This window comes from Microcebus murinus, chromosome 11 (genome assembly GCF_040939455.1).
Source record: "Microcebus murinus isolate Inina chromosome 11, M.murinus_Inina_mat1.0, whole genome shotgun sequence".
NCBI classification, from domain to species: domain Eukaryota; kingdom Metazoa; phylum Chordata; class Mammalia; order Primates; family Cheirogaleidae; genus Microcebus; species Microcebus murinus.
The window spans coordinates 46,744,031-46,770,324 of record NC_134114.1 but is presented as its reverse complement, the minus strand read 5'-3'; the positions used below and the strand labels follow the sequence as shown (position 1 = coordinate 46,770,324).

Genomic DNA, 26,294 nt, shown 5'->3' with positions numbered 1-26,294 from the left:
GTCTAGAACAAATGGATTTTCAGTATGGAAATATGTGTATGTTGATGCATATTTTACACTACAGTCATGTGCTACATAACAATGTTTCAGTCCATGATGGACTGCATATATGATAGTAGTCATATATGATTATGATGGAGCTGGAAAATTCCTACCACCTAGTAATGTTGTAGGTGTCATGTCATATAGCACAGCACATTACTCGTGTGTTTGTGGTGATGTGGGTGTAAACAAACCTATGCTGCCAGTCGTATAAAAGTATAGCACATACAATTATGTACAGTAAATAACACTTGATAATAAATGACTATTACTGGTTTATTTATTTACTATAATTTTTATTGTTATTCTACTTATAAAATAGTGATAACAGTAAAACAGCCTCAGGAAGGTCCTTCAGGAGGTATTCCAGAAGAAGGCATTCTTATCATACTTTCTAGTGGGACAAAATGTGGAGGGGGAAGACAGTGATATTGATGATCCTGATCCTATGTAGGCCTAGCTGGACTAGTGTATGTGTTTGTGTTTTAGCTTTTAACAAAAAATTTTAAAAAGTAAAAAAAATAATGACAATAATAAATTTAAAAATAGAAAAAAACTTATAGAATAAGAATATAAGGAAAAATTTTTTTCGTATAGCTGTATAATATGTTTGTGTTTTAAGCTAAGTGTTAGTACAAAAGAGTTAAAAAGTTAAAAAAATATAAACGTTTATAAAGTAAAAGAGTTACAGTAAGCTAAAGTTAATTTACTATTAAAGAAAGAAAAATAATATTTTTATAAATGTAGTGCAGCCTAAGTGCACAGTGTTTATAAAGTCTACAGTAGTGCATAGTAATGTCCTAGGCCCTCATATTCATTCATCACCCACTCATCGACTCACCCAGATCAACTTCCAGTCCTGCAAACTCCATTCATGGTAAATGCCTTCCACAGGCATACCATTTTTTGTCTTTTGTACCATATTTTTATTTTACCTTTTCTATGTTTAGATATGTTTAGATACACAAATACTTACCACTGTGTTCCAACTGCCCAAAGTATTCAGTACAGTAAAATGTTGTACAGGTTCATAGCCTAGGAGCAATAGACTATACCATATAACCTCAGTGTGTGGTAGGCTATTACATCTAGGTTTGTGAAGTACACACGATGATGTTTGCACAACAAAGCCACTTAACAATGCATTTCTCAGAATGTATCACCATCATTAAGGGAACTATGACAGTACATAAAATATTAACTCAAAGTGGATCATACGTCTCAATGTAAAATCTTAAACTATATAATTTCCAGAAGAATACATAGGAGAATACCTTTGTGACTTTATGCTAGGCAAAGATTTCCTAGATCCCAAAACTCAATCAAAAACTGAAAAAAGTTAATAAATTAGACTTCCTCAAATTTAAAAGTTTTGTTTTTTTGAAAGATACTGTTAACAGAATTAAAAAAAAATCCATTGTTTTTGAGAAAATATTTGCAAATCATACACCTGATAAAGGACTTGTGTCCAGAATATATAAAGAACTCTCAAAATTCGATAACAAATAACACAATTTAAAAAAAATAGGCAAAAGGTTTGAATAGACACTGCACCAAAGAATATATATAGATAGCAGATAAGCACATGAAACAATGTCCAACACCATCATTAATTAGAGAAATGTAAATTAAAACCATAAGGTAACACTACAAACTATTAGAATGGCTACATGTAAACAGGGACCATATAGAGTGTTAACAAGGATATGGAGTAACTGGATATCTCATGAGCTACTTGTGAGAATGTAAAATATCTTCTATCCCTTTTTGGACTGAGTTCTAGGTAATTTTTTCAATTCTATCTTTTAATTCATGAATGCTCTTTTTAGTTGTGTTACATTTGCTATAAAATCTATTGCATTTTTAAATGTCAACTATTTTATTTTTCATTTTCAGATCTCCTTTGTTTTCAAATCTGCTTGTTCTTTATATTTAAAGCCCATTGTTTCTTACAATATATTATATATACTTATTTAACATTAGTGTCAGCATAAAATCTGAAGTTTTTGTGGGTCTCATTCTGTTGTCTGTTGTTTCTACTAGCTTTTGGTCAAGGTGTCTGAACTCCGTGTGTGTGTGTGTGTGTGTGTGTGTGTGTGTGTGTGTGTGTACGCATGTGCGCTAATTCTGAGCTGTTCATTTTCTTTTAAACTATCCTTGAGGACTGGAATCAAAGTAGTTTCCTCCTGAAAGGATGTATGTTTGCTTGTATCAGGCTTTGGGGGGCACTTAGGATCCAGGAATCCAACTATATCCAAACTTTATCCAACTAAATTCTTGGCTGGAAGATTTTGAGACCATCCAGGCAGGACAAATTTGGGCTCCAAACTGATGGGAAGTCTAGAGTTCCCAGTAGATACTCTTGACCCCAAATACTCTCTGCCATGATTCAAGATAGGCAGTTTTTCTTGTAGTCCCCTGAGGAGATTGAGGTGACCTGCTTATTTCTAATTCTCCCTGCCACTAAGGACAAGGTCCTTTGGGCCCCCAACAATATGAAGTAGTATTCTATTACACCCTTCCTACCTTGGGAAGACCTTAAGGTTTCATTTTCTCCAAAGAACTTTGTCAGATCTCAAAATACAATGTTCCAGTTTACTAATCCTTAGGGTTAAAGCTAGACCCGGTGCTCCACTTATTTCTCTTAGTTTACGCCTTTACTTATTCCTGGTTTAAGTATTCCTTATATTTTTGTAAGTCATAGAAGCATATGAAAAAGATGTTTTTGTATTATATTCAACATTTTTAGCTGTTTTCAGTGGGAGGATCAGGTTGTACTCCTAGTCTGCAATGTTGACAGAAATTGATGTTTTCTATAACATTACAATTTTTTGTAATTCATTCCAAAATTACATACTTAATCTTTGAAAAGGACCAAGTTTGTGATAATATGATCTCTAATGACTCCAAGTTTGCCGAAGGGGTTGTAGAAACAATTATCCTAGCCAAAACCAAAGTGGATTTTAATAAATACCAATTAAAACTTTATAGACTGTACCTACTTAAGGTTGGATCAAATTAAAGCATAGAGTGTTAAAAAGAGCACTGAACAAGAAGCTGGGGTCCTGAGTTCTAGTTCTACTACGTTACTGTGTGATATTGAGTAAGCCTCTTAATTGGCTGGCCTGTGGTTTCTTATGTATAATGGAGGGCTTGGCCAGATGATCCTTTCAGGACCACAACTGTGATAATAGCACAGAAGCATGCAGTATAAACAGAGCACACTTAAGATCAGAGTTTCTAATGCATAAGACATTCCTTAAGGCTAGCTTACTTTTATATTTAAACATACTGTAGTATTATGTTTTAAACAAGCTTACATTCTGGTGTGGCCATTTTTTTCTTTAAAAAAAAATCAATATGAAATATTTTTGTATATCAAAATGGATTCTTAATGATTTCTCAATATTTGGACATCTTGTTAGTTCTGAGAACTTCCTTATTCCCTTTGTCCTTTTTGGCATTTCAAATTCTTTAATGTAGCTATTAATATAATTTAGGGATTATCTGATTTTTGCGTGAAAAAATACTAATATTCAAAAGCTGCAACTGTACCATCTGCCAGGAGTTTATGTGAAGGATTTTGAAAATATAACCACTTAAAATTGTCAGCATATTGCATTAATCATTTTTAAAAAAATCAACCTAATACCATACAGATTAAACTGTCCAAAGTAAGTTTCTATGCTACATATTCACAGGTTTACACTGTAAAGTTGTGAAAAGAATATCTTTTTCAAATTTGATTAAATGCTGCAAGATGTTGAAGAAACTCAGCACCCAAATGAATTATATGTTTGATGTCATTTTTGGCAAAACCTCAGAAAATGTCACATAAAAGAAAAACATTTTACTTGAAATAAGGTCTTGACAGCAGGCTGGAAAAGTTAACAACTCCATTCCCAAATGAGAACACTGGTTATAATCAAACTTTTAATGATGATATTAGTTTCTCCCTCGAGACAATCTAAATACCAAAACAAAACATTAAAACACAACATGTATGTGTGTGCGCGCACACATAAACATCCTTCACCTCTTTTACTTTGTAAAGTGAATAAATTCGTAATTATTTCAATTTAGGCTCCAAATATATAATCTGATTCTAATGTTTCCCTGCAGAATTTTCAATAGCCACTTGAGAAAGACAGAGGTGGCAGACTACAACACTGGCTCACAATTTTTTTTAAATGATTTTTTGAAAATGATTTTTTTTCCTAAAAATGAAAGGTATAGATAATTTTCATCAGCAATGGAGATGGAGTCCCTGGCTATCAATGCTCCCATATTTTCTAAAGCCTAGAGCTGAAAATGGTGGGAAATTTTCATCTCTCAATTATATTTACATGGTCTTTATATCCATCATTTTCTATATTTGAAGGTGTCTAATATAGAGAATTAAGAAAAAATATTCTTTAAGCAAGTTGCTCCTTTAAAGTTATTGGTCAATTTCAATAGAAATGTTCTCTTAAAAAAAGAATATTACATATAAAATTATAATAAAATTACATTATGGGGAAAAATTACATGTGTGTTTCTGGCATGAAGATAAAAAAGTCTAGAAAAATAAATATCAGAGCTAACCATGGTTATCTTTGGCAGAAGTATTATGGGATGATCTTTCTTTTTATCCTTTATGCTTTTGTACATTTCTGATATTTTTAAAAAGAATAAATGTTACTTTTATAATTATTAATATAAGAAATACAGCTCTTTTTTTTTTTTTTTTTTTTAAGACAGTAACAGCCAAAGTAAGACTTTTAAAGACTAATACTTACCTGGATCAATTAACAAACCTATCTTCACTGGGTCAGGAATGGCATAGGTATTAGTAATAGGAGGACAAATTGCAGTTACTAAAAATATACCTGAGGATCTTGTCAAATTCACAACATTGGAATTACATCAGCCATGAGGCAGAAAGAATGGTTATTACAAAACTATAATAACCAGGATATTAGGATATTAGGATAGGAGATATCCTGAATACATTGGTTCTTAAAAGTAGCAATAGATGAATCCTAGGCAACCACTAGGTCTGCAAGATGACCCAGAATTTAAGACATATAAAGATGTGGATGGGCTAGAGTTTATTTTTCATTGCACATAAAACTTAAATATCCTTATAATGTAGAATACACAAAGTAAAGTTCAATAATATTTGCTCATGATGGCTAGTAAGAAAGTATGAGATGGATTGTTCAAAAGAGAACAAAGTACTTCACGGACTCTCAAAGTACAGATGACAGTCTCTTACTCACTTTACCAAAAGATTACATTCTGATATAATTATGAGGGTATACACATCCTACTTTGCTATAGACCCTTAAAAATCAAAATTGTATTAGTGAAAGACATATTGTTAAAAAATACGGCATACTTTCTAGCACACAAGGGTAATAATGTGTTCAATAAAATTTCATTTGAGAGACTGACTGTGCTACCTATAGAGTAAAGCTTTATTTTTCTAGGACTTCCAGGAAATGAGGTGTTACGCACAATTGAATATTCCAGATAAAAGAATCTTATTTTAATTGATTAAAACAATTTTTTTTACCAATTAGGTTAGAATCATTGACCATTCTCTAAAGAATTATAAATACCATCTAACCTTTTCTTAATGAATCAGAGTCATTATAATGAGAATTAATAACTTTGTTTTTTAAAGATACTGACACACTCTCAGAGTAAATGAAGTGTCTACAGCAAATGTATCCATAATATTTGACTACTTTGTTCTTGTGTTTCCTGACCTAGTGAAAGGTCCAGTTTGGTCAATAAGAAGAATCAGGTATTAGGCATAACACAGCTAACATTCCAAGAGGGTTTCTGTTTCTTATAAAAACTAAGATTAATCTAGTTTAACACTATATATTAGCTAGATGAAAAGCAGTCAAAAACTATGTACTTTCACAGCCTATCAAGCCTGAGGGGCGCTAGTGTGATTTAATCCAGTATTAAAAAGATAGTCTGAAGAAACTTGAAATGGCCCAGTGCAACTTAAGAGGTACTAAGCACCTCAGGGATGCATTTCATAAAGAGGCTTTAAAATTCTTTCTTGATTTATAAGCTCAGATTGCCCTTTTTCCTCTAATTTCTGGCACTAGTCATAGGCAGGTATTGTCTACTTAGAACTTTGAAAGATCTGACACCATATCTCCCTAAAGCTGATTAGGGAATATGTCCAAACCTGTATCTCTTTGTCACTATGCTATGTTCAGAGTGGTACTGGTTTTGATATGATGAAACTTAAAAGAAACCTGGAAAGGACTTCGAGACATAATTTAATAAAAAGGATTATATAGTTTATTAAAGAACTTGACAGAGCCAACACAGGAAACCAACTCTATCTCCAATTAACTATCAGTCTTATTCAAAATTTATTACCCTCCACTCCCCCTCCCCCAACAACAATCCTATGCACAGGCCTGGATGATTTACAGTGGGACTAAAGAGACTCCAGGGCTGTAAACAGGATTGTCCTGCAGTACATCTCTTTTGACATTGCTGGTATCTAAAGTAAAACATCACATTCCTTGTTTACCTAAATTGGGGTGTTAGAGCCTACTGCAGATTCTAATGTAACTGTTTTGAATTTTACAAAGTCAAATTTCAAGGTATTATAAAAAATTTTAATTATATGACTATAAGAATAGTTTTATTCCTTGATATTCTATTTCTTTCATTTACTGAAACTTTCCTTCATACATTATCTGAAATCTTTAAAAAGTAAATAGATGACAAACCAATGGCAAAAATTATGAAGTTATATTTACAAAATGCATTTCTTCCTAAGAAGTATAATTATATTTATTACTTGAAACATCTTTGTGATATAAGGAATAGCAGATCCTATTTATCTTTAAATATATATGGAGAAACAGATGGGTCTAGATTTTAAAGTAACTTGTCTAATGTGTAGAATAGATTTAAAAGTGGAACTATGTCTAAAACATAAGTCCCTAATTGTCTATACAAATCTGGCTAAGGATCTGGCATAGGAACCTGGGTCAAGATTATAAAACCAATGGAATATTGATCCCTTGATCAAAGGTGATTTCCTAAGATGGTAGAATCCCTGAAGAAAATATCTTGTCTATCAGAATACCTGGCTAAATGGTAGAAACCTCCATTCATGCAAAAAGGACAAAACTCGGTATTTTAACACACAGGCGTTAGAACATAATCCTTTTCTTGTTCTTATAGGTTTCTTCCCAAGTGTTTTTAATCCAAGGACGATACAATAAATTCTAAGATGAAGTGGCAATAGTCAGCAAATGTTAAGACTTGCCAGATGGATTCATAAAACCAGAAAATAATATCACTGGAAGCTTTACTTAAGAATGTATACAAGTTCATACACATATCTTTTAACAAAGAATACCATTATAAATATGCAACTTTGAAAAACATGAAAAGTTTATTTTGAGATTTTAATTTATGTCATATTTATATAGTCATATTGATTATATTTTTAACTACAACTAATATTAAAATTCATATTTTCAATTTGTAAGATTTGGATAGGAAATAAAATGGAACTAGGAATAGTTAATATTTCTCTTATTACACATTTAAAATTATTATTTTTATATAGTAATGTATATTCATTAAAAGCTTTCTCATTATTTAATTTCTTATAAGAACCTTGGGAGGTACACTAGGCATTTATCCCCGGATTTATAAGAAAACTGAGTCATAAAGGCTTCAATAACTTCACTGCTAGTGAAGAGTCTTAATATTATATTTCCTTACTTATGTTTTTGAAAAGATATAATATTCTAAGGCATTCTTATAACATTAGTGTTACATATAATAACCACCTAGTATTACTATCAAAATTATTATTAAAAATACCAAAATTAATGTATTTTTAGTCTCTCTATATTAACAGGTGTGGTACAAGTATCCAGATGGAAATTCATATAGAAAATAGGTCTATATTACACAACAATTTGCTATATCAAACTATCCAACAAGCTTTAAAAAAAAAATAACAATTCTCTGCATCTAAGTTTACTCGCAAATTTAAAATGCTAGATATAGCATGAAATGTTCAAAAGACCAAATCATCCAGATTTTCAGAATACTCAGATAATTTAGTCTTGGACTAAAATAAAATGCTTTATAAAAGCCAGACATGTAGTCATACAGTTCAGTCAAGAACTCTTTCCTGAAGAGATTCATGAGGGTATTGAGCTCAATTGATGTATGAAGTTACAGAGCCAAAGTCAAACAACACTTTTCAATTTCTTTTCATGTGAGGACCTCATTATGCAAATATCTATGAGAACGTCTGGATCTGTTCCCAGAGTTTATGTGGTTCTAACCTTGGAATATCTGTCAGTTGGGAAGATAGGTTATTCTCACATACAATCAAGGAAGCCTAAAATTTTGCTTTGTTTCTGTAATGCTATAGAGAGAGACAGTTCATGGTATCATTTTTAATCACGGTGAAATACGTACTACCAGACTTAAAAATTGCATAGGAACATGTGAATTTGAATTATAATGCAGTATTTACTGATCACAAATCTTTTATAAGAAACAATTTTCTATCATCACATCAGGAATACCTGTCAATTTTAAAAGATCAAAATAAATTTAGAGGAAATACAATTTCAAGAAAAGATAATCAATAATGTACATCATAAAGTAGTTCTAAAAAAGAATTTTGTTAAGCATTCTAAGAAGACAGTGGTAATAAAATATTGTTCCTAATAGCACCTAAAATTATAAGAATCAAAATAAAATGGCACACTCTTGGTTTCTAAATACTATACTCCAATAGACGGAACCAGAGTTCCTTGGAAAAGTGCTTGATTCCAAGTCTGGGGAAGGGAAAATATAAGATTGGCCTGGAGTATCTTGTGGTACTGGAAAGTAAGAAAGTGCTCAAAAGATGGGAGCAACTTAAAAGGTCACAGGAACCAAAATTAAACAGCTATTAAAACCAATGGCCTAAGCTGGAAAAACTTAAATAAAATAAATAATGATAGTTTAGGATTATAATACATAGAATAATATAAATATCCATAAGCCCATATTAAAATAAATACTAGAAGAATGAGTTATTTCTTACAGAAGAATTCAAGTAAATTAGTAGAAATTAAGGAAATAGAATATTATATTATAATAGAACACCACAGTAAATAATTGTTGCCAATAGGCAAGATCAACTATCTACCAATGGATGCTAAAATTAGTGGGTGGAAGCCTGAAGGGAAATGGAATATTTGCATAGTCTCAAAGTATCTTACCTAAAATACTTATAAATCTCAAAGATAAAAAGAATAACTTTATACTGTGGTAATTCAGCATACATCACTTTAACCAAGTGATCAAGGTAATATCACTAGTAATAAGACAATAGACATCATGCTACTCCTGATATAATGCATTGAGAAGGAATACCACTTTTGTGGTAATCTAGAGAAAAATTGCATGATCATAATCAAATCATGTGAAAACATCAGACAAATTCAAATTGAGAGACATTCTACAAAATATTGAACCAGGACTCTTCAAAGTGTCAAGGTCATGAAGACAAGGTAAGATTGAGGAACTGCCACAGATCAGAGGACACTATGGAGACATGAAGACTAAATGCAATATGGAATCCTAGATAGACTCATAGAACAGAAAAAGAATACTAGTGGGGAAAATGGTGAAATTCTAATAATGTCTGTAGCTAGTTAATAGTATTGTTTCAACATTAACTGTGTGGTTTTGATCATTATACTGTTGTTATATAAGACCTTAACATTAAAAGCATATGGGAAGGCTCTATAATATTTGCAACTTCTCTGTAAGTCTAAAATTATTTCCAAATAAAACAATGAAAAATAAGCAAATACAATGGCCCATTCTGAGACTAGAAAACAATAATATCAATCAAATGACTCAATTTTTTTTGGAAGCTAATTTTAACTGTCATTTATATTTGGGGTAAATTCAAGTATTTCAATATGATATAAGAAAAATTAACAGAAAAATAATTACTAATATAATTCCCTTTATAATTATAGCATAAAAATTTTTAATGTGGTTAACTTTCATGTAAGTAAAATAAAATAAGCTCTGCAAGAATCTTCTCTTTCATGTTAAGAAATCAGTCTTTTCAGACTCAAACCTTTCTTTACCTAATTGTATTTGTATTTCAAAGGCAGATTAATAAACATACATAGCACTGTTTATGTTTAATATAGGCCTTAACTATAAAGCACTACTATAGTAATATCTGTTGCATTTCTCTCATTCCTGGTAGATCATGAACTACAAGAGGCAATCTATTGTAGAACCAGACATCTATTGCTAACTTCATACCCCAGTCCAGCATAGTTCTTAAGGCATGAGGGTACCAACAATTATTAGCTCAAAATGAATGAAATAATTAAGTAAAAGATCTTTCTAGTTGAAAGAAATTATTTTCATGTATTTAAAATGCTTTTAATTATAAAAAACAGTCCCCTGGTAAATTATGTATAAAATTAAAAATAAAATAAAATAATCCTCACTATCCAACTTTCTAATCCCAATATTGCCAATATAGTTTGTTTCTATTCTGGGTTATACTTTACTTACATATCTAGTCATAAAAAAGTTTATCCTTTCTTTTAAATTTAGTTTATAATTTGCACCATTATGGTTGAGTTAATTTTTAAATAATTAGTTCCATTCAAATATGTATCTCAGTGACTTTCAATTTTTTATGAAGTATATACTTGCCTTTACCACAATAGTTACTGGGGATATAATGCAAAGAATCTGAGAACTATGTACTTTAAATAGTTACGTGGTATTATGTGTGCTACTTAACTAATAATAGCTATGGCCAAATGTTGAACAGCTATTTTCCATTAGAATATGTATTCTTTAAGGCTAGATGCTATATCTCATTCTTTTGATAAATCTCTAGTGACTGTTACAGAATCTAGTAGGTAAAAACATTTCATACTTTCCAAAAAGCATAAGACTACAGAATATATATGTACAGAGCAAATTTGTTAAATCAAATGTAGCATACATTCTAAGAGGCAACTGAATAAAATTTCTAATCATGGTCGCTCAATATACAATGTCATTTATTATTGTAAAAAGAAAACAGATTTGAGAATTCCAAGCTGTTATTCTGGAAACTGAACATTTACATGCATTACAGCTGAAACAGTTTTAAACTAAATTAAAGATCATCAATAAAAAAAGCTTTTTATGAAGCCATTCTAGCTTAATAAAAATCATAGTGAAACAAAAAACACATTTAACTTGTATTAAACAGCAGGTTGTTATTTTGATGGGCTTTATCAATATTTCAGATTTCTGATGTCTTAACGTAAGAGTAAAAACAAAAACCAACATAGAAATGTTTGCACAAGTCTCAAACATAGGGCCAACACACTTTTCTTAAATGTTTTAAAGAACATCCAATATAAAAAAAATGAACATTCCATCCTTGTGCACTTTTAGTCCATTTATGTGCTATGGCAACACTTAAGGTTTGCCTGATTTCAAGTACTCTGCTAGTTCTCTTTAATCTTACTAAAGGACAATAGTTATGTTCCTGTTTGCACTGAATTAATTAATACTTCTCAGACAAATGTCCTAGGTAGGAATTTATTTTACTGGCTAACTGTCCCAAGAAAGCATTGAAACCCCCGCCTGCTCCCCCCCTCCCCCGCCAAAACCCCTCAACTCAAGGAGGGAGAGAAGAAGGAAGGAGGGAAGAAAGGAGAAGAAAGGGAGAAGGAAAGAGGGGAAAAGTCAGAGGAAGAGGAGGAGGAGGAGGAGGAGGAGGGTAGGAAAAAGGAGAAGGAGGAGTACCAAGTGAAAATATAAGCCCAATAAATGCCCTTACCTTCACTTCTTTTTTCTGCTTCTTTTGCGGCACTTTCTACTTTTTTTTGTTTTGCTGCTAAGAGTTCCCGCTTTAATTGTCTTGCTTCTTTTCTGAGCTCTTCACTACAAAGCAAAAACAGTTATAAAAATGTGTAATATACTGAGAGAAAAAGTTGTTTAGCAAAATGGTTTTTAGGTACATTAAATCTAAGAAAAACAAAGTGAATAATATAATTCACTCACTTTGTTTCTGTGTACATATACTTGTGGTATTGAAACATACTTAAACGACATTTTGAAAGTTACAATTTTTTATAATAGTAACATGAGTAACTATAAAATATACCCCTTTTCAAGTATATCAAACACAAGATAAGTGATAAATGACCCATTATCTTTCTAATTCACTAGCAAACTTAATATTCTAGTTTTAGCTTAATAATTCATGGAGATTCTGGATCAAAACAAAATTTTAATATAAATACTATTCACTAAACTTGGACATACTCAAAAATTTGGCTTCAAAACTTGTTGAATTCCTGAACCGATAACTATCATTTATTAAGCAATTATTATAAGCTAGGTACAATGCTAAGAACTTTTAAAACTCATTTGATTTTTTTTCAACCCAAGTATTTAACTCATTTATTACTAAAGTTTGGCATATAATTTTCTCTTCTGTGAAACCTACCAGGCTGAGGTATTCTGATGACTAATATTAATATAATCATGTGGTAAAGGCACCCTGCTTGGTCTCCAAAGATACCCAAAGACATCCAAGCCAAGCTTTAGTGGAATGAAATCTTAAGTGTAGATAATTACATACTGATTTAACTTTTTGAGCTTCCTCTTGATCCCAAATCCCATATCTTTTTATAATACCACTGCCATTTATTAGAGTTACCAAACTGATAGGCCTTACCATGGTCATACTCTGCTCTTTTTACCTTTTCTTCACATCAGACACACAGCTACATTTTGAATCTGCTTGGTCTTCCAGATCCTGAATTCTGAAACCTCCCTCTCTGATAAAAAACCCACTACCTTTTTGGCTTTTTCAGTCTTTCATTCCTACTAAACTTGTGCTCACTGTTATAATAATGAAAGCCAACTCCTTAACCATGGTTTGTGGTCCACCAGTCTCATTCTAAGCCTAATTGGCTCTCTATCCATTCCGGATGTTATGGTCAGCCATTTCACTGATGTCCTCATCAGTACCCTCAATTTTCTTACTTGTTTGTCCTGTAGATGCATCATAATTACCTAGAAGAACTTGCTAAAAGCATGTTCTAGGAGACAAACCTTCAGAGAATGTAATAACTTTAGATGTGGGATGTTGCCGGAAATCTGCCCTTGTAACAATTTCCCCAGGTGATTCCAGTAAGCACACAGGTTTGAGACCCAATACTTTAATACCTTACTATAGAAATTATCTTTTATAATGTCAAGCACTCCTACTTCACTGATCCTTTCACTTAGCAAAGAAATATGCTCAAATTCCTCTAGACACTGCTCGAATCAAGTGATTATTATCGTCACAAATGAACTCTATTCCTGACAGAATAGTTCACATACAGAGTTTACTTCACCAATGTCTAACTTCTTAATCTCTTGCAATCTACTCTTATACTCTACTGAAACTGCTTCTATGATATACCAACCAAATTCAATGGCCTTTTCTTAGTCCTCCCTTTCTTCTTTGGTCTATCATTCAATGATGCTAACTACTCCTTCCTTCTTGGAATTCTGTCCCAGTCAGGCTTATGTACCACTTTTGAGTCTTCAATCTCTAATGCTTCTTGTCCCATTTTCTCTTATTCTTCCCATATTATAACTGTTGCCATTTTTCTCATCTCTATCACTACACCCTGGCATGTTAATCTAATCTCATAACATCAACTATCACTCCTATATGTTATTTTCAAATCTCGGTGTTTTGCCTTGATTTTGGTTGTACATTTCTAACTACCTATTAAAAATATCCATGTAGATTAGTGCTGTCCAACAAAAATATAGGGTAAGACACATATGCAATTTTAAGTTTCCTAGAAGCCACATTTTTAAAAAAGCAAAAGGAAACAGGTTAACTTTAACAACATATTTTATTTAACTTAATATATCCAAATATAATATAATATAATATCCATTATATATAATATATAACATATATTATATAGAATATAATATCCATCATATCCAAATATCCAAATATATAGAATATAATATCCATTATATTCTACTTTGTTATGCAGCTGATACTAAAAATATTAATATGATATTTTACATTCTTTTTTTGTACTAAATCTTTGAAATCCAGTGTGTATTTTAAACTTACAGCACTGCTTAATTCAGACTAGCCACACTTCAAGGACTCAGATCTAGATGGGGAGAGAGCAGGCCAGATGTTTCAACACAATTATAAACTCTCTATGTCCAAACCTGAAGTCATCTCTTTCTTGCCCAGATCTGTTCCTTCTCTTGAAGTCCCCATTTGATCATGGAACCATTATCCTCCCAGTGATCAGACTTTAAACTTCCCTTGAACTGTTCCTCCTCCTTTGCACTGAATCAGTGTTGAAGTACGTTATTTTCTAATCCCTCTCACATAGTTCCTCTTGGCTCGCATTATCAATGCCTTGTTTAACTCGTCATGTATTTTTCAGATAAATGCTATTATTTCCTATTTCTTGAAGCTATGTGAACACAATTTTAGAAATCGCATATTTAGTCAGCATGAGGTAAAAATGGAAATTTTTAGTTCCTGTACAAGGAACACCAATAACATCTTTGCTCTATCCACTAAACAACCCTATCTTTTTATTACACTAGTTTTTACATTTTTTATTTGGTAAGTAATTCAGTCTTTAGATGATACCTTCTGAAGACTATGGTCTTTGAGGTGGAGATTTTTTGAGGGTTGAAGAGAAAATACTGTATTTCTAGGCTGACATTTCGAGAGTAATTTGAAGTGTATAAAGAATGAGGCAAAGAAAGTATCTACTGTTTAAGATGGTATCATAGAGGCAATAAAACATAGTTATTAAAGGAATTAACTTTGGATTCAGAAAGACCTAATTTAAAAGCCAACTCTGTCACTTATTAACTGGGTCATCTTAGAACAGATACTTCTCTGAGACTCAGTTCATTCAACTATAAAATAGAGGTAAGTTATGTAAAATATTGAATACACCATACATATTCAACAAATGGTAGTTATTATTATTTAGGACATATGTTTAAAATAGCACTATTCTTAAGAGCTGTTTGTCATATAGGCATATTTCTTTATTATGTTATTTGCTACAAATGAATGCTACCTTTACTATATATGAAGACTAATTCTGCATAATGCTTGCTTCTAAAAATCTTTCTTTAAATAGTCAAAGATTTAGAAACAATATGATGTAGACAAACTGAACAATGATGAGTAAAAACTCAAAAAAGACAAGGTGAGACATAAAAAGGTAGATGTAGTATAGATTATTAAAAATTACTTCATTTTGCTAAATTTATCAAGTGATTGAGGATTTAGAATGTCAAAATCTTTCAGACTATTCAAATAACACTGTTTGTTAGTACTTGTGGAATCCATAACTCTTTGGAATGAAGTGCAAGCTTTTAAACTAATCTTTAGATCACAGTCTAATTTCAAGGTTCCCAGTCTTAGATTCTCTGGAATATAATCCTAGCCACTGGCACTAGAATATATTTAAATGAGAATGGAAATTCTAAGCTTGGAGTATATGTCACCATATACTGCCAAACAAACTATGGGCTTACTGTAGAGTCCAGACAGCATCTTCCTGGCCCCCTCAGAGCCTAGTTTCTACTTGAACGGTAAAAGAAATGGTGTGTATAAACTGCTATTAACTCTAACCTAATTAATCATTTTCCTATTAGATATGTTTCTAATTTGAATTCATCTGACTTTTAATATGGTTTGTATGATACCACCATTATCCACCAAATAATTCTGCATGGAATATATTTTTTATTTGATAAATCTATAAATGTTCTGCTCTAATGGAAAAAAGAATTTCTTTTAAAAAAATAAACCCAATAAAATATCAGCAACCTAGAAATTATAGTAGTTTTACATGTTTAGTAATGGCAAATAAATTACTAATTCATTTAACAATTTCTGGAACACCTAAGACTTATATGGTACCATTCTGAGTACTGGCACAGAAATCAAAATGAGTAAGGAGAGAAGGGAACCTAACTTTGCTAGGTTATTTATGTCAGTTACTTTCCCTACCACTTAATCTTCTCAATGGGCTATGATATCGGCATTTTACAAGTAAGGAGATTAAATAAACATCTTGCCTGAAGTCACACAGTAAGTGATACAGCAAGAAATTAAAAATGGGCCAGTTTGAATTCTAAGTCTATTCTCTTTCCATGATATTACACTGACACCTTAAGAAAGTCTCCAAAGACCTTAAATTCCAAGGAGGGACATAAGCCATGTATATCAATAATAAAAATAGTATTAATACATCATAAAAAGTGGTAACAGCCATGACAAAGAAATGAATGAGGCATTTTGAAATTCAGTGAAGGAAAATTACTGCAGGCTATAAGAGATGGCTTTGCAGAGGAGGCATTTTAACTGGGCCCTGAAAGATGAGGAGGAATTAGCCATGTGAAGACAGAGTGAAGAGGCATCCATTAGTATGTCTTAAAGACAGGGAGATGGAAAAACATAAAAATGAGTGCTAAAAAAATGAAGGTATTTGGCTATAGCATAAAATAATTTAAAGGGGGAAATGACAAAAGATAGAGCTGGGAAGAGAATCTGAAGTAAAGTACATAGGCTGAATATTTGTGAAGAGTCAAAGTGAGAATATTTTCCTTCAATTTTCTACAACTTTGAGTTTCCAATTTTTTTTTTACAACCAATTTCTCAACTGCTGTTATTGTCTTCATTTTACCCACTATCTACCTATTTTAATACCTTACTAGTAATTCACACACTCCTTAAATTGCTCTCTCAGAAGTAACTTACGACCTCCTAATCACAAATTCCAATGGCTTCTCTTTATAACATAGACCTTCAGAAGAATCTGACTTTGTTGACCATTTTATCTCCCTCTGCTCCTCTGCTATCTCAGATAGTGTCATGCCAGATCTTCTCCACCTCTTTGATACTCTTTCTGTTTCCATTGGTTTTACTCTTCCATCTCCTGCTCTTCAAATTTAGGTGATTCAACAGTGGCTCACACCTATAATCCCAACATGTTAGGAAGCAAAGGAGGGAGGATCACTTGAGGTCAGGATTCAAAACCTACTTGGGCAACATGGTAAGACCTCTGACTCTACCAAAAAAAAAAGAAAAAATTGACAGAGTGTAGGGGCATGCACCTGTAGTTCGAGTTACTCCACAGGCTGAGACAGGAGGATCACTTGAGTCCAGGAGGTACAGGCTACAGTGAGCTATATTTGTGCTACTGTACTCCAGCCTGGGTGAGTGTAGAGTGAAACCCCATCTCTTAAAAAAAAAAAATTAGGTGCTTCTCAATAGTCTTTTTCTCTCCCTTCTTTAGAAATTTCATCCATATTCAGAATTTTAATTCCCTTTATTTTAATGCAGTCAATGCATACAACAAGATTGTTTCACATTTCCACCCTCAAACTTAAATTCACATTTGTAACTGGCAAATGAATACTTCCATCAGACATCCCACAAATGTATCAAATGAACCATTTCTAAAGTTAGATTGATCATGTTAGCTCCTTAAAAAGCACAACCTAATATCTGTCCTATTTCTGATAAAACCACCAGAATGCTGGTTGTCAGGCCCACCTTCTAGTATCATTCCCTTACTCACCACATCCTTCATTATTCCTTTACAAAGTCTCTTCCTTTCTGTGGTTATTGACAGCAGTCTAGTTTGGGCCACCATGACTTCATTATTGCAACATTCTCCTAGTCGGTCTACGTGTTTCTCATCTGATCTTTCTTCCATTTATTTTGTAACACATATGCCAAATTCTACAATTCTACTGCCCTGGTCTTCATACTTCCCTAAACCCTACTGAATTATGCACTAATTTCTTTCTCAAGTATTTAAGTCCCTCTTCTGAGCTAGCTTTAAACACGTTTTCTAAACTTTAGCTCCTGCATATTCTCTACTGTTACTCTAAATTTCAGCCAAAACATACTAGTCATAATTACCTTGACAAACATATACCTTTGTTCATGCCATTTCAATTACTTAAAATGGTGTTTCCCCTCTATTTCTCTCTACTAAAATCTTCCACATCTTTCATGGCTTCATGGAGAAAGTGGCCAGAGCAGTCTTGGGGAAAGTTATCAACCTCGTTGAGCCTCAGTTTTCTCATCTATAAATTATGGCTACATTCAGCATATATAACAAGACTTATGTGAAAATTAAGGATTAACATGAATAAGCACACTACCAGGTGCCTAGAAGGCAGTTATTTTTGTGATCAAAATATACTAAAATGAATTCATAACTGAAATACTGCATCAGCAATGTAAAGAATTAAAACTGTGAAAATTAATGATAAAATGATACTAATTACTGCACTTAACATATCTATTCTAATGTCATTGTTTTTTCCTTCTAAAACCAATGTCAATTTGTAGCATTCTGAAAGATTAGGCAAAACATTTAGATGGGGGGCTGTGGGAAGAGATGTGTTTATAAGATGACCTAGACCCAATATCACGTATGGCCACAAGAAGCCATTAATCCTCCTCTTTGCCTCAGTTTCACCATCACATAAGAACAGTCCAAGTAGGATATAAATTAATATTTCTGAAATGCGTAATCAAAATTATAAGTGTAAAAAGATATACTCTGCAGATCATTGTATTTCAATTTCTTTGGATTTAGCATTATAAAACCCATTATGAATTGAAATTATTTCCTCTCAATTCTCACATCTAAGGAAGTGGTGAGATGCCAAATACTGTCATCATCTTAGACACAAAGAAATTGAAGTGTAGAGATAGTAGGAGATTTTTTAAATTCTCCAAGTCAGTAATGGAATTATAAACATGATACAGATATCCTAGTTCTTTATGCAGGTTCCCATTAATCTGCTAACTACCCACTGAATGAAAAGTACTTTTGGACTCATACTTTACTTTTAAGCTGAAGATAGTTTAAAAAATTTTTTGTTGATGTATATAATATTTGTACATTTTTATGGAGTTGATGTGGTATTTTGTTACATGCATAGAACGTGTAATGATCAGGTCAGGGTATTTAGGGTATTCATCACCTCAAGTATTTATCATTCCTATGGTTTGGGAACATTTCAAGTCCTCTTTTCTAACTATTTTGAAATATATAATACATTATTGTTAACTATAGTCACCCTACTGTACTATTGAACACTGGAACTCATTCCTTCTAACTGTATGTTTATACCCATTACCCAACCTCTCTTTATCTGTTATCACCCACCCCTTTGCCCATATGCTTCCCAGCAACTGGTAAGCATTGCTCTATTCTCTACCTCCATGAGGTCAACTTTTTTAGATTCCATGTGTAAGTGAAAACATGCCACATTTGTCTTTCTGTGCCTGGCTTATTTCACTTAACATAATGATCTCCAGTTTCACCCAGGTTGCTATTAATGACATGATTTCATTCTTTTTTATGGCTGAGTAGTATTCCACTGTACATATTTACCACATTTTCTTTATCCATTCATCCCTGATGGACATTTAGGTTGATTCCATATCTTTGCTATTACGATGGTGCTGCAATAAACATGGGAGTGCAGATATCCCTTTGATGTAATGATTTCCTTTCCTTTGGATACACAGCCCAAAGTGAGAATTACGCTGAATATTTTCCATACAACAGAAGACACCATGAATAAGTGACCAAGCAGGACAGTTCCTATAACTACAGTATGTTAATATGTTTACATTTTTATCAGGTTGTTTGTAGTACTTGATTAAAGTAGTTTTTAAAAACCCTGCAATTATTATTTTAATCACGTAGCTTTTGAATTTGAGATTGTGGCTTAAAAACACCAATGTTAAGTATCTTGCATAATTTTCAGTGAGTTTTTATTTTTTCCCAGATGCTTTTCTCATTTCCTCCAGTTTCTAGGAATGTGTCTTAGGAAAATTTTGAGTTATATCTGTTCTTTTTTCTTATGGCAGGAGAAATGTTACCTTAATGTAAGGGTTGTGAACTCAAGCACCAACCTTTTCTAACATTTACCTTACAAAAAACTGATAAAGATTATAAAGACCTGAGTGCTTGACATGCCTTTGAAGAGAACTTTAATCTACAAAAATGAAATGGAATATGTATAAGTTTCTTACATAAGATGGTAAATGAATTTACTTAGAGATATTGTTAAACAAGCTGATGGTTAAACACATGTCCATTACAGACTATTGTTTCTTGGACCATGTATGTAACACTTGCAGTTAGCTTAAGCCTGCTATTTCCCAACATCTGATAAGAATTCATAACACATGGAAATGATTGAAAACCAAATAGTACATCCTTCATGGTTTTTAGTCTGCTGCTTTAATCACAAAGATACCAAATCTGTTTGTAATGAAACAACAGCTTGGCTGTTGATGAAATCATAAAATAGCTATAATAAAAGCCCATCATAGGTATTAAAACTATAGATGTATGACACAATTTTTAGGCTTAATGTATCATCAGCTGCAACAGAGATGTGGGTTTACCATATCTCAGAAAGTATTATAACATACTGTTACTTACACATGAATTTTGAAAAAAAAGTAACCAGCAAATATCTAACAAAACTAAATAAATGAAACCCCATTGTGTGTTCAAGCTGTGTTCTACGTATTACTAGCAGTATGGCATTGGACAACTAAGTTAACAATTCTATGCTGCAGTTTCTTTACCTTGAAATGAAAATCATAGTAAGGTTGTTGTAAGAAAGAAATAAGATTCGCTGGAAATTACTTAGCATACTTAACATGGTGCCTGGCCTAGAATACATACTTAACAGAAATTTTCTTCTGTTATTATCATTGTTTTCCCCTCTACCACCACCACTGTCCCCATTCTTACTATCTACAGAATCAATTACTGGCAAAATGAGATCTCAGTTTAACTAAAGAGATTAAAATGCTTCTATTTAATTTTTCCATGAATACATAGATTTCCAAAGCTCAATGATAAACGTGTGTATGTGTGTGTGTGTGTGTGTGGGTTTGATGCAATGCTTGGATTAAATACTTTATGCCATGAAAGTGAGCTATGTAGTAGTTTAAAAAACTAAAAATTACAAAATTCCCATATCCTAATTCTGGTCACTAAACACTTAGACCTGAATTTTTTATTTTCTTTCATTAAAATCTAGTTGTAAAGATAAGCAATAAGCAAATCAACAAAGAAATCCATACATATTTGCAAATTCTATGAGAAAGGTTAACAGAGAACCTACATTATTTTAAGTCTAAGAGATCCCGAAAAGTATCTATCAGAGGATAAAATTTAATCTGATAATGTTCTATGTGTCCTTTATAATCTGTTACCCTAATAATTAGAAATAGAAAGACTATATCCCTGTCCTTAAGTATATTGCAATTTAGAAAGAAAATAAGGAGGAATCAAAATGCCCTTGTATATAGCCTTTAGATTTACAATCTTACTCCTTTCATTTGAAAGATCACATGTATTTTTAAATAAAAGGATTAGACAGCTAATGTAGATCGCTATTAACCTTTGTAAGATCTTTTTCAAATCTTAGTAAATTTTATTATTTTTTTCAAGACAGACAAACCAAGAGTGAATCCTACACAACATCATAAAATGTACATAATAACAGGAGGTGATATTTCTATTCTATCTAAACACCAAGTAAAAATTTCAGATTCAAACATGATATTTCATAACAAGAACTTGGCTTAGTCAATATTTCACAAAAATAGAGTAAATTTGCTGTGGCAGAAATTCAGTCTTTAGCCATATGTCTATTTCACAATCCAACTTTACAAATGATATTAATTCAACATGAAAAATAAATTAGATTTCCATTTCCAGTAAGGCAGCATACTAGATAACCTGAAAACTCTTCTATGATCAAATACATAGAAGAGCTGAATAGAGTACATTTTAAAAATGCCTTTAAATACATAACTTAGTTCACTAGAAATCAAGGGAAATATTCAGGGTTTGAAAAATGAGGCGGGGACTGAAAATCAGAACAAGAAGCATTGGAACTGTTACTACAAGACTCTGAGTTACTGTTCTCAGTAACCTAGGAATGTGGGTTTTAACAATACAAGGATGGAGCTAGTACTCCCACACATAAAGCTAGGATCCTCCACTCACTGAAAAGGTAAGCATAAGCACATCCACTAACAAACACAGGAAGACCACAAAAAAGCTTTTCTGTCTCAGGTCCAGGCAGGTCAGAGGCTTTCAAGCTAATTATTATTCTCAGAGTATTTAAGGAGTACTTTAAATTCAATTCACGAGTGATCTGTAATATTCTAATGTACCTGTTAGAACCAAAGGTAAATTCTCTCTGAAGAAAAGTGTCCTCAATCCATATTTCACAGGACTCTAAAAAGATGAATTCTAAAAAATATTAGCAGCTGGCTAGGTGTGGTGGCTCATGCCCATAATCCCAACACCTTGGGAGGCCAAGCTAGGAGGATCATTTGAGCACAGGAGTTGGAGACCAGCTTGGGCAATAAAGCAAAACCCATCTCTACAAAAAATTTTTTAAAAATTAGTTGGGTATAGTAGTATGGACCTGTAGTCCCAGCTACTTGGGAGGCTGAGGCTGGAGGATTTCCCAGGATTGCCCATTGAGCCCAGGAGTTCGAGGCTGCAGTGAGCTATGATCACACCACTACACTCCAGCCTAAGCAAGAGTGAGCCTGTATCTCTTAAAAAAAATTATCAACCAATAAAAAGATTTTATGCAAAGAAACAAGGCATCATGAATAAGAATCAGAGGAACAACAAACAAATAACAGAACCTGACACTCAAAATTTCAAATACTATAAAAATAAAATGAGTATGTTTATTATATACAGAATGAAAGAGAATAAAAAATTAATAAGAGGTTTACAACAACTGGAAAAAGAAGCAAAACAACTTCTAGAAAGGACAAGGTAAATAGCTAAAAAAAATAGGTGAAGAAAGAATAGGAGATGTATTTGAAGACTAGGAGATATATTTGAAAACACACATAACAGAGAATAAAAAACACAAACAAAAAAACAAAGTGTGAGAGGCTAAAAGACATGGAAGAAAAGGTGAGAAGGTGTACATGTAGAAGTAGAATTGCAGAAAGAGAAAAAACAGACTGAGATTGAAACAATATTTGAAGTAACAGTATCTGAAAATTAGATTAAGTCCTCAAATTCAGGAGGCTCAATAAATTCCAAGCAGGATAAATAAAATCCATATGTAGACATAACATAAGAAGTCTTATGATTTTTGTTGCTATTACAGTGGCAACTTGTCTAAGTATATAGTCAGCCCTCCATATCAGTGCATCTGTGGATTCAACCAATCGCAGATCAAGAATACTCAGGGAGGCTGCAGTGAGCTATCATCACACCACTGTACTCCAGCCTGGGTAACAGAGTGAGACCCTATCTCTGAAAAAAAAAAAATCAGGGTGAGAGGGAAGCATCTACACTGAACATATATAGACTTATTTTGGTCAATGTTCCCTAAACAATACGGTACACTGTCTATATAACATTTACATTGTATTAAGTGTTATAAGTAATCTAGAGATGATTTAAAAGTATATGGGAGGATGTGGGTAGGTTATATGCAAACACTACTCCATATTAGATGGGAGACTTGAGCATCTACGCATTTCGGTATTATTCTTGGAACCAACCCTCTGCAGATACCAAGGGACAAGTGTACTTTCCAGGTAGTTTCTTCTGTTATACAGAAATGTCATAAATTTCCCATATTAATCTTTTATTCCATTACCTCACTTTTTAAAGTCAATTTCTATCACTTTAATGCTAATGTGAAAAAGATTTTCCTAGTATATATACACATATTCCATTTTTAATAGTAATATCTTTGGTCACTTTATATATTACTTTTCATGTCTCATTGTATTATTAACAGAAACTTTCAGAACCAGGTTAAATAATAATTTTGAAGTCCTATTTATATTTAATATTTTTATTAGAAGGCACATTGTTTTTGTTACTTAACTTGTATATTAAAGTAATTGAAATATTTGTTGTCCAATTTATTGATATAATATATTAATAGACTTAATTGATTGACACATATTCCTTGGATAAAAGATTTCTCTCTTAGGCTATTTTAAAAATAAGCCCTCTGAGTAAACAAAACAAAAAGCCTCTGGATTCCTTTTGCAGCAGTATTCACAAAAGGGCAGATATGGAGAGAGAGCGGTAGAGGCTGGCAAGTCCTGTCTTGGAAGGGGAACTATATACTTTACTAGCATGTTGTACAAATAGGAGATATGGAATAAGTAGAAAGGCTTTACAGCAGCATAGGGCTTAGAGTACAGGCCTGGAGTCTAACAAGCCAAGATTCAAATCATGGCTTTACTATATTGAACAAATTAATTATTCTCTCTGTTGATCCTCAGTCCCTCCATTCTAAAATAGGAATAGTGTTGTGAAGCTTAAATGAGATAACGGACCACCAGATGAAACTTAATCACTATTCTCCCGCCCCTAACACCTAGTAAGGGATACTACTCTCTCTCAGTAGAGAACTCTCTCTTAGTAGAGAACTAAAAAAGTGGTAGAGAAAAAATAATTCAAAGATATATAATATAGGAAAACAAATTGAATCTACATATAGGGTGTTCCTTATTCATGGAAAAGTTGATACAAAAGACTGATAATAGACTATTAAATTAATAATATTCAAGGATAAACAGTGAAATTTTCAAGTAATCAGTCAGTAAAAACAAGTTACTCTTGGTGGAAGGATGGAGGAAGAAGACTGGCTTCAGGCTTTTACATAGGCAGTGCAAGAAGACAAAGGGAAAATGCCTACAATGCTATAAGGAAAAAGAGATGGAAGACAGGAATATTGTATCTAGCAAAGTTGTCATTCAATTATAAAGACAGTACACAATCTCAAATACTGGGAATGATAGAGTATAAAGCCCTGTGAGGTCTTCCTAAAAAGAGTATATTGTGATGAAATCTAGACAACCAAAATATGAATGAAAATAAAGAACTGAGGACTAGAGGTACTAAGATAAAAGAGATTGTGGTAAATGATAAATCCATTTAAATGTAGAAATAACAATAGAACTGTGAAAATTTCCATATAAATGCTATGCATGTTGACAATGTAAAACAATAATAATATAACTAACCCAAATTAGAAAATAGAGGAAGGAAATGGTGAAAAAATTTTAAGTATACCCATTTCTTCAACCTTTAGGGTAGAAGGTTAATCAGTACTACCTAAATTGAATCATGTAGTTTAAAAATAAAAAAATGATTCCAATCTTTTAATATTTTCATTTTTTTGTAAAATAGAAGAATTTCTTAGGAAATCTCTTAAGAAAAAGAAATATTTATGTAAAACTTAGAAATGTCTCTAGTCTTACTTTATTAATAACATTTATATGTTAAATTCAAGTAAAATATTTTTTCTTAAAATGTAGTATAATTTCCTTTCATTAATATTATCTGTTTAACCTTGCTTTTTCCTCTGAGTATATGCATGAAGATATGTCTAGAATAATGTTCACTTGCTGTTAATGATAGTGACTGTTGGATATTTTTAGGTGTGCTGTTGATTTGGGTTTCCTATTTTCTTCTCTCTCTGCCTTAATGTTTTATAAAGTCATTTTGGAAAACATAGTTAATGAGCTACATTTATCACTATATCTGACACTGTGATTCAATATGTGGTTGGTACTAAGTAAATATAGGCCTAAACTAAGGGAGAAATGGGTATCAGAATACTAATCCTGGAAACCATCAAAGGGAAATGTGGGGGTTTGGGAAGAGGAGAAATTTTTGAGAAGACATCTCAATTCTAGCACGTAGAATAAAAATCACTGCGAAAACAGCATAAGATAAAATAACGCATACCTAAAAAGGATAATGTCATTTTTGTGAAGGCCATATTTACGTGGTAACAGATAAGAATTACATATATTATTTAAGATTTCCCATTTCCCACCATGTTCTTGTCTTGCTAAATTTGCTTTACTGACCTCAAAACACTTTCAACATTACGGAAAATAATGAACATGTAGACAAATGATTTTAAATACTGTACGTGGTATGGATTAAATAAGAAAAAAGTAAGGTAGAAGTTTTTCTGGCATTCAGCTAGACTTTCATCAATAGGGATCAGAATTATACAAAATGGCTTCTAAAGGATTCTAAGGTTTTATATAGTGTTTCACAAATGGACTTGCACGTAAGTGATCCTCTCAAAGAAACTTT

At 32.3% G+C, this 26,294-nt stretch overlaps 1 protein-coding gene across 2 annotated transcripts in view; it reads right to left on the bottom strand.

Annotated features, from left to right (window-relative positions):
• The window catches only part of CWC27 (CWC27 spliceosome associated cyclophilin), a 224,328-nt gene that overhangs the window by 104,491 nt on the left and 93,543 nt on the right, over positions 1-26,294 (bottom strand). For both annotated transcript variants that reach the window (XR_012921686.1, XM_012784066.3), the window contains exon 11: positions 11,897-12,000. Coding sequence is in view for 1 of the 2 variants with exons in the window: in XM_012784066.3 (XP_012639520.1) it covers positions 11,897-12,000 (104 nt within the window). In the remaining variant the exon portion in view is untranslated. The remainder of the gene's footprint in view (positions 1-11,896; positions 12,001-26,294) is intronic.